The 14,037-nt window shown below is 37.0% G+C and overlaps 1 protein-coding gene across 4 annotated transcripts in view; it reads right to left on the reverse strand.

The window, feature by feature from the left end:
• The window catches only part of WWP1 (WW domain containing E3 ubiquitin protein ligase 1), a 178,518-nt gene that overhangs the window by 64,546 nt on the left and 99,935 nt on the right, over window positions 1-14,037 (reverse strand). For all 4 annotated transcript variants that reach the window (XM_041768531.1, XM_041768534.1, XM_041768535.1 and 1 more), the window contains 4 exons: window positions 8,518-8,638; window positions 3,808-3,912; window positions 795-891; window positions 278-350 (listed from right to left, as the gene is read on the reverse strand). In XM_041768531.1, coding sequence (XP_041624465.1) covers window positions 278-350; window positions 795-891; window positions 3,808-3,912; window positions 8,518-8,638 — 396 coding nt within the window. The remainder of the gene's footprint in view (window positions 1-277; window positions 351-794; window positions 892-3,807; window positions 3,913-8,517; window positions 8,639-14,037) is intronic.

Consider the following 14,037-nt stretch of genomic DNA (forward strand, 5'->3'; position numbering starts at 1 on the left):
AACTTCATAAAAGGCTGGGAGCACTTCAATCTTCTTTATACAAAGGTTTTTTTTTTTCATAGTAGTTGTTCTAAATAACTGTTTAATCAATGGATACATTTCTCAGTATATTAACCAAGTACAGAAATCATTCCAAAGTGTTCAGTTACAGAATGCCATATTAGTCTGTTCTAAAAACTGAAATTCTAGCTACTTTAATGAATAAGAACTTATACTGGGTCTTACATATTAAAGATTCTCTGACTTTCACCTTCTTATTTAGGATTCTTGAACTTACCATGTGTGGCTTCTTGGTAACCAGGTGTCTTTGCCAACTTTTTCAATGCAAAATTTTTGAGGCCCATTACTTCCTAAACCAGGAAAATAAGACAAAATTTATCTGGTCCTTTAAACTTTTTGTTTTTAACAACTAGTTATATAACAGAATATGTCACATAGTCCTATGACTAATACGGAATAAAATGTAAATCACTTCTGCCTAGAGAAGCTTCTTATTGCTGCAGAAATCCAGCAATATACGATTTGAATCAGTGGAAAAAGAAGTAGCTCTAAAGAATTTTGCTCCCTTCACCATCACCCTAAGGAGCAAAAGCACTGGCCAGCCAGACTATGTAAGCAGCTTCATTTCTGTCTTATAAATGTACTTGGTATTAACTATTAATTAGTCTTTCTTCTCATAGATGCCCTAGAGAGAGCATAGAAGAATACTCCTTAGATTCAAGTCTGGTTTAGGTCTAAACGCCATTATTATCACAAAACTATCTACAGAGAAACTGCAGTAAAACTGCATTTACCCATGAGCTCAGCAAATCCTCCTAGAGGTAACCGGCAGGTTCCAGTGACAAACTGTAATAGTCGCATCCTCACTTCATTGTCTGTCTCCTTCACAAACTGTGTAACAAAACCAAATTTACTTTAATATAAAATAATCTAATAATTAAAATAGTAGATACTTAAATTATTAAATTTCTTCAAGAATTTATTAAGGTGAGGCATATGTGAAGTACATCATGAATCTTTAGTTTATCCTCACGAGGACACCACTGGTTGGCTACTACTCTTCTTATGTCCACCTCACAGAGAGGGAAATGGGAGGCTTCAAAAGGTCCTACCACTGAGAGGTAACCAGGACAGATGCTGTTCGTTATGACAGCAGTCACCTAGTGAGGGCTGCTGCCCAGCTGTGCCCTATGCTCTTGGTGTGTTTAGCTCCTGCACCAGGACAAGGACACAGGTACCGTCCTTGGCATCCCCAGTGTACATGCACGCAGACAAACAACAGACACCTAGAGATAAAACACTTGGTCTTTCTCAAACTGCTGCTAAGCGGCAGAACACTTGGTCTCCTGAGCTCTAACCCATTATCCTGACCCGAGTCAACTACCCTCCTCTCTTTATAAGCTACCAAAAACTAACGAACACTTCAAATCGCCACTCTCAACAGTTTGCAGTATTTTCTCCCACTGTAACTATTTTCTCGACTCTTCGGATTCTGCATACTTGAAAACTTAAACTATGCATTTTGTTAGACTATTTAGTTCATTTACTATCTTTTCAAAGAGGGATGCAAATGTGTAATGTGGTGGAATATAGATTTGAATTAGTCTGAGTATCCGTAGCAGAAGGCAGGGGAACTTACGGAGCAGTCTGAGAGCAGAAGTGCATCTTAGAAGATAAAATTTATGAAAAGTAAACAAAAATATACTTTGGGTAAGGGGAAGACAAAAAGTGCTAATATAAGACCAAAACCATTTCTGCATAGAACTGTGTTAGGGTACACATTTCATCAAGACACAAGAAACAGAGCTTATTACCACGTCTGGCATAAACCAACTCTTTTCCTAAAACAAACCCAATCTGGAAAACACAACTACTCATTTGGATTCACATGGCCCAAAGTTCAAGCTCCTCAGGTACAGACACAAATGTTCAAGGAAAAGTCCAAGAATATGAAGAGTGAAGAAGCTAATAAAGAGCCTAGAAAGATTATAAATACCCACATAGGTTCTGTATGTGATGCAATTCAGGTATTTTAGGCTTGAAAATGGACTTATTCCTACTTTTTATTTTATTCATTTATTATTTTTTGTAAACTCTATGATCAAGAGTCACATGCTCTCACCAAATGAGCCAGCCAGGCATCCTTTGTTTAAAAGGTACAGCATCAAGAGCAGCTCTCACACCTTGCGACCAGTTTTTTCTCTACCTTTTCAGAGATGATGTATTGGTATACAGTTGACCCTTGAACAACGCAGGGGTTAGAGGCGCTGACCCCTACCCTGTGCAGTTGAAATCTCAGGAAAATCCACATACAACTTTTGACTCCCCAAAACTTAATTAATGACCTATATTGCTGACCAGAAGCCATACTGATGAACAACACATATTCTGTATATGTATTATATACTATATTCTTACAGTAAAATATGCTAGAGAAAAAAAATGTTACTAAGAAAATCATAAGGAAAATACATTTATAGTACTGTGCTGTAAAAAATCCATGTATAAGTAGCTGGAACAATTCAAACCCTTGTTGTTCAGGAATCGGCTGTTCCAGCATACATTTTGAATACACAGAATATAAATTTTCCTTTTAGCCCAATAGCATAGTATATACACCTTCCTCTTCCCTTAAAATTGTACTGAAACATCTCATTCTCCAATATTTTTGTTAATTTCCATTAAAAAAGTAAAAGAATGATTACAATGTACAGAATTACAGAACAGTTATATAATTTATATACTTAGTCCCCTCCCAATGGACATTTAGATATTTCAAGTCTCTGTTAGTATACCAATAGTAGTGCAATAAATAATCTATCTAGTATGTGCCATTTTGCATATGTTGAAGTATACCTATAAATTTCTAGAAGTTTCTACACTTCTTTAAATTGTTAGTAAATAAATGACATATCCTTATCAAAAGATTCCACTTCTGGAAAGTCTTTCTCTAGTATTAAACAAAATCTCAGGCTTAGTTTTCATCTGAAAATGACAGTTCAGCATACATAAACTACAAGTTCAGTCACTAAATTGCTCAAATAAATCTCAATTAGTGGATTTTTGTGAAGAATATCCTTGGGCCTAGAGATTTGAAATTCTCAAACACACAAAATCTAATAAAATGTGCTTCAAGATTAGCATGCAGCATTTGGATAAGACCACCCTACTACAGTTTAAGCTAAAACACCAACAAAAGAAAGGAAGTAAGGGAAGGAAAGAAAAAAGAAGTCCTTCTTGGGCATTATCCTTTAGACTACCCTAATTCCCTAGCATATATATTATCACACCTGAGGAATTAAGTATCTATATCTACACTAACTTTCTCATTAAAAAAACATACTAGTGGGGCGTTTGGGGGGGTGCTCAGATGGTTAAGCACCTGACTCTTGATCTCAGCTCAGGTCTTGGTCTCAGGGACGTTGAGTTCAAGCCCCACACGGGCTTAAAAAGCAAACAAAAAACAAAACATACTTCCTCATTTACTTCTAGAATTAAGTAGAATTTATAAACTACTTTGATACTACCAGAAAAAACATGCTATGTCTGCAAATATTACCATTAAATTACTACTTAAAGAAGATTCCATCATTCATTTTCCCACTTAGGAAAGACCATCAAAATAAGCAATGGAAACTCCTTTAACAAATGTTCACATATTCAACTTCTGATTTTATAATTCAAAGACTAAAAACCAAGTCCAAAGGCAGTGTCAATTTTAAAAATGAACTGTTTTTTAAACCACTGTCTCACGAGAAAACATTTTCTTTGAACCCTTTGTTTTAGAAAGATAAAAAAAGCAAATACCTGCCAAAACCAAATGATTTGCTTGCTGTTCCTTGTATAATGTCGATAAACAGTATTTCTCTGCCAATCTGCCAAATCAACTTCCTGCATGCCACACAACATAACCTGGGAAACGAGCACAGCAGCAGGTTACAGTGCAGACTTAGTGAAGAGAAGAACTATGTGACTGGTATTTGCTAATGAATACCTGTGCACATGCTGAATTACGTGAACAGCTAGGTACATGACAACTAATGATCACAGTAGGCACATCCAACAAAATCTGTAACAATTTAGAATAAGGATTCTTTGATACTTATCTTTTTTGTGTTTAATGAACTCAAACTGAAAGCATTTAGACATACTATTCTTCAAGAAAAACATTAGCTATGCTAAAAGAATCCTTTAGTAAAAAAAAATCCAAATTATTATTATATTTCAAACATGTATTTCTGGTTCTTTTTTCTTTTTAATCTATGCGATCTTCTCTATTTAAAGTTAAAAATACACTAATTCCAGTGGGTGAGGAGATGGGGTAACTGGGTGACAGTTACTAAGGAGGAGGGCACTTGATGGGATGAGCAACTGGGTGTTATACTGTATGTTGGCAAATTGAATTTAAATAAAAACAAATAAATAAAAATATATACGAATTCCTGTTACTAACTCTTCCAGACTTTGGGAATAAAATATTCTATGTGAAATTTTCAAGTAAGCCTAGTACACCACATATGGGATGAAAGCTAATTTTGGCATAATAAGATAGTCTAATACTTACTCACTTCTTCATAAATCAATTTTGAGCTACAATTTATATGCAATGACATGAATGTATTTTAAGTATAGAGTTAGATGAGTTTTGACAGATATATACACCTATGTAACCACCACCACAATCAAGATGAAGAATATTCCGATTAGGTCCCATTTTGTAGTCAAAAACACCATCCTCATCTTTGGCTCAATGTCATCAATGATATCATCACAGATTAAATTTTTGAGAATGCTACACACACACACACACACACACACACACACACACACACACACACACCATTTTCCTGTTATCTCCACCCTCTGGCTCCCCACATCAACACAATGTTTATGAGATTCATCCACATTGTTGTGGGTACCATACTTCTTTCATGTTGCTAGGTGGTATTTCATTATGCGACTCTACAACAATTTACTTATCCCATTTACTTCTTAATGGTCATTTAGAAGTTACTTCAAGTTTCTGGCTTTGATAAATAAAGTTGTGATGAACATTTATGGAAAAATCTTTGTATGAATATGTATTTTATTTCACTCGAGTAAATACCTAATAGTGGAACTGCTAGGGCACCAGAGGCTCATGTATATCACATTGTAAGAATCTTCTAACATTATCCCAAAGTGGTATTTCATTTAGTTTTAATTCACATTCCCCAGTAATGAATGAGGTTTCGTGTGTTTACCTGCCATCATAGCTTCCTTTGTAAAGTGAGTCTTCCCCCATTCTACAAAATTTGTCTTTTTACTAAGCTGTAAGAGTATATGAATATACATACATATATATATATATATATATATATATATATATATATATATATATATATATATATAAAAAACACAAAATATGATGTGTGGCTAATTGTTTTGTGTTCTTCCTAAAAACTTCTGCCCATACTAAGATTTTTCTTTTTCCAGCTTTCATATTTATATTTTATTTATTTTATTTTTATTTTATTTTTTATTTATTTATGATAGTCACACACACAGAGAGAGAGAGAGAGAGAGAGAGAGAGGCAGAGACATAGGCAGAGGGAGAAGCAGGCTCCACGCACTGGGAGCCCGATGTGGGACTCGATCCTGGGTCTCCAGGATCACGCCCTGGGCCAAAGGCAGGCGCCAAACCGCTGCGCCACCCAGGGATCCCCATATTTATATTTTAAATTAATCTTTCTTAAGGCTAAAGTGAGGATCAAGGTTAATTTTCTAACATGGACATTTAGTTGATGCAGCATCATTTGTTTAAAAGACTTTTTCTCTTTCCCCACTGAAAAATATTAGCACTTCTGTTGAAAATCAATTGATAATATATATGTGTGGGTCTATTTCTGGACTCTCTTCTGTTTCACTGATATACTTGTGTATCCTTTCAAAAATACCATACTATCTTAATTATTATGGCTTAGTAATAATTTCTGAAAAAAGGTAGTGAACAACCTCCAAGTTTTCCTTTTTCAAAATTAATTGTTTTAGCTTATCTACCACCTTTGCATTTCCTTGTAATTTTAGAATCAGCCTGTCAATTTCTACAAAAAAATTTTCTTGGGATGCTGATTGGGATGGTGTTGAATATACAGATAAATTAGGAGAGAAGTGACATTTTATAATGTTGAGTCTTCCAATACATAACATGATGTTATTTATTAAACATTTATTAAAGTTCTCTTTAATTTTTCTGAGCAATGTTTTGTGTTTTTGTGTTTTTAAGTATAGAGTTCTTGCATGCCCTTGGTTAAATTTATTTTTTGAGTGCTTTAATAAAAAAAACCTTATGATTTCAATTTCCAAGTGTTGCTGGCACATAGAAGATATACACTTGATTTTTAAATTATTGGCCTTCTTCTATCTTGTACTCTTGCTAAATTCACGGGGTTTTTTTTTTTGGTAGGTTCCTTAGGATTTTCTAAGTTGACAATCATGTTACCATGAATAAAGGCCATTTTACTTCTTTGCTTTTTATTTCTACTTTTGCCTCCCTGCACTGGCTGGGCCATCTAGTACAATGGGGCAATATAAAGGATGAGAGTAGACATCTTTGCCCCTGTTCCCAATCTCAAAATGAAATATTCATGGTATAACCATATAGAATGATGTCAGGGTTGTTATCTTTTTTTGTTGATACCCTTTAACAAACTGAGAAAGTTGCCTTCTATTTCTAGTGTAATGAGAATTTTTACAAAGAATGATTATTACATTATCTTAAACAGATTTTAATTTGTAAAGGGGCATGACTATGAATAATCATTACTTCACATAATGTTATGCATGCCCATTATCGTGATATTCATGGTTAAGAGATATGGAAGTAAAAGAAAAAGACTAGGAATAAAACTCAAAGCAAAACAACAACAAAAAAGATCTGTACTTTCTCACAGCTCTACTATGAGCTAAAGGCATCAGTAACCAATAAGGGCTTTAGTGTCCTTATGCATAAAAGGAAATTATCATATGGCCCAGCTATTTCACAGGGCCATGTGTGAGACAACTGTAAACTCTACCAAGGGTATATAAAAAAGTATGCACCTATTCACCTCCTTTCAGATCTACTATCTTGGTTTCATCTGTGCTCTAATGGTGGGACTCTGGCTGTAACATCCCTCTTTCACTTGGTGGGCCTCTAAAATAGGGGTTCTTAAGGGGGGTATGGAATATTTTAGGTGTATGCACTTTGAAGACACAAAATTATTTAATTTTTTTCAGATTCTTTAATGAAGTCTATGATTAAAAGAAAGATTAACAGTACTCTAAAAAATATCTAACCATTCTTTTCTTCTGATGTGTTTCTGCTAATCTAACAGCCCTGCCTATGTTCTAACCTATATGGGGAAAGAAGACTTGAGGAATTCACCATAACTAATCATTTGAGAAATATGAACCAAAAACCACAATGGGATATCACCGTATACCCATCAGGGTTAGCTACTATAACAAAGCAGAAAATATCAGGTGTGGGCAAAGATGTGAAGAAATTGGAACTCTCGCATACTTTTGGTGGGAATATAACCCAGTACAGTCACTGTAGAAAGCAGTGTGGGAGTTCCTCAAATAATTAAATATATAATTACTTTATGATCCAGCAAGACTACTGCTGGGTGTATATCCTAAAGAGGTATCTATGTATCCATATTTGTAGCAGTATTATTCATCAAAACCAAACAAAGCAAACCAAATATCCACTGACTGATAAATGGATAAACAAAACGTGGTATGTACGTACAATGGAATATTATTCAGCCCTAAAAAGGAAAGAAAATTTTATACATGCTACAATAGCAATAAACTATGAGGACATTATTTCCAGTGAAATAAGCCAGTCACAGTAAGACAAATACTGCATGATTTCACTTATAGGAGATGCCAAGAGTAGTCAAACTCATACTAAGTAGAACAGTGGGGCCAGAGTAGAAATGGGGAGTTGTTTAATGGATACAGAATTTCAGTTTTGCAAAATGAAAAAAGCCTCGAGATTGGCTGCACAATAATGTGAATATACTTAACATTATTGAATTGTACACTTAAAAAATGTTTAAAATGATAAATTTTGTTATGTGTATTTTACTCTCTCCCATCCCCCTTCAAAATAATTTCTAATATACTTCTAACAAGTCTAAATACAGTTACGGTGACTAAGAATTATGACCTAAAAAACTGATCTTTGGGGCAACTTCACTAGTAAACCAGGGTTTCATGAAGTCCCCCAAGTTATTAGGAAGGTTGCATTCACCTTGAGTACCCCTAATAGCAGGTACTGATTAATGATTCTGTGCCCATGACATTATCATGACACTTAAGACCACCATCCCATGCTGGGATTTCAATACCCCCCTCACCCCTGACATGAATGAGGATTCAAGGTTGTGCCACGTCATTTAAAAACGCGTGGACATCCTTCTGTGGAAGCACAAAAACAGTCCATCCTCCCAGTAACATTTCCTAAATAGCATAATAAAAGAGCCTAACCTCCAATTCTTTTTCATCAAAGTACTGAAGCCACTGAAGAGGGACAACTTCATTGAAACCATCAAGGAAAGCTTTGGTCTGTTCCTGCACTCCTCGAGAAAAACGCCACTCTGTCATTAAACTGAAAATAAAGACAGCATTTAAAAATAGTTAATTTGTTATGTGAGGTAAATGCTTAGAAACAAAGTACTTTTGAAATTCCTTTTTCCAAATATACTATATATAACACGTATATATGCTGATGTGTGTATGTAAGTAGTTTAAGAGTTAATGTGCTTCTCCATGAGGAAATCAGTTCTAGCACATCAGCAGCTAAGAAGGATGCTTTTTCTTAAGATTTTATTTATTTATTCACTCATGAGAGACAGAAAGAGAAGAGAGAGATAGAGACACAGGCAGAGGGAGAAGCAGGCTCCATGCAGGGAGCCCGATGTGGGGCTTGATCCCAGGTCTCCAGGATCAGGCCCCAGGCTGAAGGTGGCGCTAAACCACTGACCAGGGATCCCCAAGGATGCTTTTCAAAATAGGAAGTTCTCTGTCAATAACACAGCCACATTTGAGCACTTCTTTCCTGTTCGTGTGTAAACAAAGAATACCAAATATCGTGTGCTAACACAGCAAGGGAAAGGCTCCTCATTCTACAGGTTTTCCTTCCAGCCAAGCATTTGCCAAAGAAGACTTGAGAAGGCTTAAAGCTGGAGAATTGGTTCTTTACATGCTATTACAGAGAATGCAAAGATTTCCTAACAGGATAGAAAAAAATCGTATGTAAAATGAAAATAAAAATATTCTGAGGCGACATATCAAGCAGATGTAGAGGAGGAAGTATAATAAAAAAGAAGGAAGAGAATCTGTACGGTGCTGCAGGATCTCCACAAAGGGCCCCTCTGACAGTAGATGGGTCTGGAGGTCTCTGGAGGAACAGCGCAGGACTAGTGATGGGGAGAAGCTGCCAGATAAAAGGAAAGGCTGTTTACCGACACTGGGTCCCAGAGGAAGCTGGTCTCCTCTGCTGAGGCAAACCTTACATCCTTGCTGCCTCTACAGCTGTTCATCAATGCCTTGCCCTCTTTTGCCCATGCCCTCCACTCTACCTTCCCATCTCACTTCCCACTTGCCCACATGGGTGCTAGACTATTACTTTTCAAAACCCTTCCTTCAACCCAGTGTTTTTATGTTTTTTTAATGTTTTATTTATTTATTCATGGGAGACACACAGAGAGGCAGAGACATAGGAAGAGAGAGAAGCAGGCTCCTTCCCATCAGTGGAGCCTGATGTGAGACTCAATCCCAGGACCCTGGGATCATGACCTGAGCCAAAGGCAGACGCTCAACCACTGAGCCATGCAGGTGACCCCCAGTGTTTCCTCTTAACTATTCTCTCTCTCTTTACCACCACTCCTAATAAAAGTTTATACTTCACTGCCTCCACTTCTCACCTCCTATTTACCCAAATTTTAAACCACTGTAATGGTCTGGGGCTTTCAACATCTCTTCTAGGGGGGAAAAAAACCCTTTCTTCACAAATATCACCAAAGAACTCTAATTGCCAAGCCCCAGGCCCTCTTCAAAATCACTCCTATGCATGAACGTCCTGTAACACTGGGCACTGGCATTCACAAGCCGACTCCAGTTTTTCCCTCGTCTGGCAATACCACCATTCCTGATCTGATCTAACTCTGGCTATTTCTTAATTTCCTTCATTGGTTTCACTGTTCCACAGATGTTGGTATCACTGCGATCTCTGCCTTCTTTTCTTTTCTTTTAACTACCTAAACATGATATCATTAATTACCTAAACTATTAATCATCACAGAAAAGCCAGTCATTCTTGAATTCCCAAATCCTGATTTCCTCCTAAGATACTAAGATATAAAGTCCTCCTTCCTTGGATATCCTGCTAACACATGCAACTGTTAACCAATCCAGAAACTTCAAATATTTCATTTGCTAGTATTTTCCTCACTATATGTAACTGATCTTTAAATCTGAACTAATGTATTCCTATAACATCCTTAAAAATCCATTCCTGGGGATCCCTGGGTGGCGTAGCGGTTTGGCGCCTGCCTTTGGCCCGGGGCGCGATCCTGGAGACCCGGGATCGAGTCCCACATCGGGCTTCCGGTGCATGGAGCCTGCTTCTCCCTCTGCCTGTGTCTCTGCCTCTCTCTCTCTCTGTGACTATCATAAATAAATAAAAATTAAAAAAAAAAAATCCATTCCTTCATTTATGTCTACTGTGTCCTATTTCAGGTCTATGATACTCAACCACAAGAAGAATGAAAGAGCCTCTTACCTATGTTCTGATCCCTAACCACTCTCTTCCATCCATCTATCCCTCCCAGGTCATCCTCCACAAAGATACCAGAATTAGCCTTCCAAAAACAATTCTCATCACCTCATCTTGGTTTTGGTTAGTTTTTCATGACTCATATTAGAGCAAACTCCAGGTTTCTTAGACATAAGAATTTCCTTAGACTAATATACAATCTGGCTACGACCTGAGGCTCCTAGCTAGCCACTATTTCTCACCATGATACTATTACCACAGTGCTGTGGTTGTAGAATTCTCAGGATAAACTAATCCCTTTAATACCTAAATTCCTCTGCTCCAAGGGGATCCCTGGGTGGCTCAGCAGTTTAGCACCTGCCTTCGGCCCAGAGCGTGATCCTGGAGTCCCAGGATTGAGTCCCATATCGGGCTCCCTGCATGGAGCCTGCTTCTTCCTCTGCCTATGTCTCTGCCTCTCTCTCTCTCTCTCTCTCTGTGTCTCTCATGAATAAATAAAATCTTTAAAAAAAATTCCTCTGCTCCTGTTATTTCCCTCCCCCCAAAACTCTCCATCTACCAGGCAAGCTCCCATTTGTCTTTTCAGACCTAACATACGCAATGTCCTATGAAGAACTTTCCTCAGTTCTCCCAACAGAATCAATGACTTCCTTCTCACTCTGGATCCCGACAGCACTTGATACATCTTTCTACCATTCATTTACTCATAGATTCATGGAGGTTCTACTCTGTACACTAGAAACAAAATATCACAATTTAAAAAGAAGAGTAGTCTCACATAATAGCATAAAGTCTCACATAAAGAGCAAGATTAAAATACAAGATTAAAAAGTCTGTTACAGTTTCAGAGACTGAAACGAAATTATCCAAAAATTGTTTATATTCAGGATTAGATATTAACTTTTTATAACAGGTGTTATACAGATAAGACTTTAGAAAAATTAACTTTTTATAACAGGTGTTATACAGATAAGGTGATCACCTTAACACAATACATAAAATTCAAAGTAGTGAACTAAATATGAACTTCATATGATGAAACTGTATTTAATCTGTTTTCGTTATTTGAAAATATTGACAGTATTTTTAAAAATGCTTCAGTTACGCTATTACGTAACTACTGTTGGATCCTGTGGAAAGTTTAAGGCTTAAGTACAGAAAGCCCAGTGCCTTATGAACCATCCTTATAAATATGTTTTCAAAATGTAAATAGCTATATTGTTTTTGCCAGTAAGAGTAATAAATGCTTACTGCATGACAAATAAGCAAAACAGAAATATGTCAGAGAATACAAATATATACAAAGAAGAAAATCAGTCATTGGCTTAACTCCAATTGGACAACAGTAGTTTAGCAGAAAAATAGGAAGCCAGAGGCCTAGAATGCCACATAGAATGGCTGCATTTATTTAATAAACAGGGAGACATTAAGGATGTGAAATTCAAAGGCCATAGCAACTTATGGGCTAAAAAGAGAAAAAAAGATAATTATGACCTTCTGGGAAAGCAACACACCAATATCTATTAAAGAGTCTTTGATTTTTTTTTTTTTTTTTTTTTTTTTTTTAATGATAGTCACACACACAGAGAGAGAGAGGCAGAGACATAGTCAGAGGGAGAAGCAGGCTCCATGCACTGGGAGCCCGACATGGCATTCGATCCTGGGTCTCCAGGATTGCGCCCTGGGCCAAAGGCAGGTGCCAAACCGCTGCGCCACCCAGGGATCCCTATTAAAGAGTCTTTGACTGAATTATCTCACTTCAGAAATCTATTCCACAAAGACAAAAGCAGCAGGTATACAGAGTTATGCTAAGGAAATTTTGTGTTGCCTTTGTAGTAGCCCAAACTGGACACAACCTGAATACCTACTAGCAAAAATGACAGATGGATATATCATAATTAATCTAGCTATTAGAAAATGTGTTAGATCTCTCTTTACTGATGTGGAGGATGGAATAATCAAGCTAGACAGTAACATGTATGATATGATCCCATTTTTTAAACAAATATCAAGAACAACATAAAAATTTGAGACAAAGGTGACACTGAGAATCCAAGCCTGAAAGAGCATAAAAATGATAGTATCATCAACAGAGACAGGTCAAGTGAGGCAATAGGAAAACAAATTGAGAATTTTGATTTTGACGTGTTGAGGAGTTGGCAAACTGTGGCCCATGGGCCCACTCCAGCCTGTCATCAGTTTTTTATACACAGCATGTGGGCTAAGAATAGTCTTTACTTTTTAAAAATGGCTGAGAAAATATTGAAAGAGTATCTCATAATTTGAAATCACATTTCAGAGTCCTCAGTAGTTTTCCTGGAACATAGCTACAAGTATCTCTTCATATTCTATGTGCTTTTGTGCTACAATAGCAGAGTGGAGTAGTTCCGAGAGAGACTGTATGTGGCTCACAAGCCTGAAATATTTACTGTCTGGTTCTATTCTGGAAATGTACGGATTTACCTTGCTGGCAAATGGAAATTACACCTTAAGTATCTGAAGATACTACCTTAATAGAAAACTGAAGCCACGGTAGCAGACTATGTAGAGAAGCAGGTTGAATAAAGAACCTGGGAAGCATGCATAGCTACGAAATTGGGGTTTAGGTAACCATCATTGCAGAAAATGTGAAGAAAATTTCTATGGTGCAGGATCATGGAATTCAAGAAAATAAAGAGTTTCAAAACAGGGGCTTGGCAGGTCCTATGAAAAGAGTAAGTTAAAGAGGAAAAGTGAGCTGGAAGAGGAATGAGCATCGGGCTGCTGGTCAGAGCCTGGGGTTCAGGCTGGGCTTTGCTACAACCTGAAAGAGCACCCTGGGTGCTTCACCTAGAAATAAAAAAGCTTCACAGTCTTTGCAAAGCCCTTTTAAGCCCCACTGCTCTATAATTTTTGATCTGGACAAAGGTAGAATGCATACAGCACAAGCGAGTGGGAAAATGAAGGTCACCATTTATTCCTTTATTTCAAGAACACTAGTACTGTTGAGAAGAACTTAAATAAATGTACATTAGAGGCAAGAGAAGTTATTTTAGTACATTTGAACTTTTGAGCATGTTTATAAACAGACCAAGATGGAGTAGAGCGCAAATGCAAAAAAGGATAAGTGAAAGGGGGAATGAATGCGGGAACAGCTTCCCAGAGGAGGGAACATGGGATAAATTAAAGGTACAGACAGAGGAGTTAGTTCTGACATGCTCTAGAAGTTCTAGAGATTCAGGTCAATCAGG

The sequence above is a fragment of the Vulpes lagopus genome, chromosome 9 (assembly GCF_018345385.1).
Source record: "Vulpes lagopus strain Blue_001 chromosome 9, ASM1834538v1, whole genome shotgun sequence".
Classification (NCBI taxonomy): domain Eukaryota; kingdom Metazoa; phylum Chordata; class Mammalia; order Carnivora; family Canidae; genus Vulpes; species Vulpes lagopus.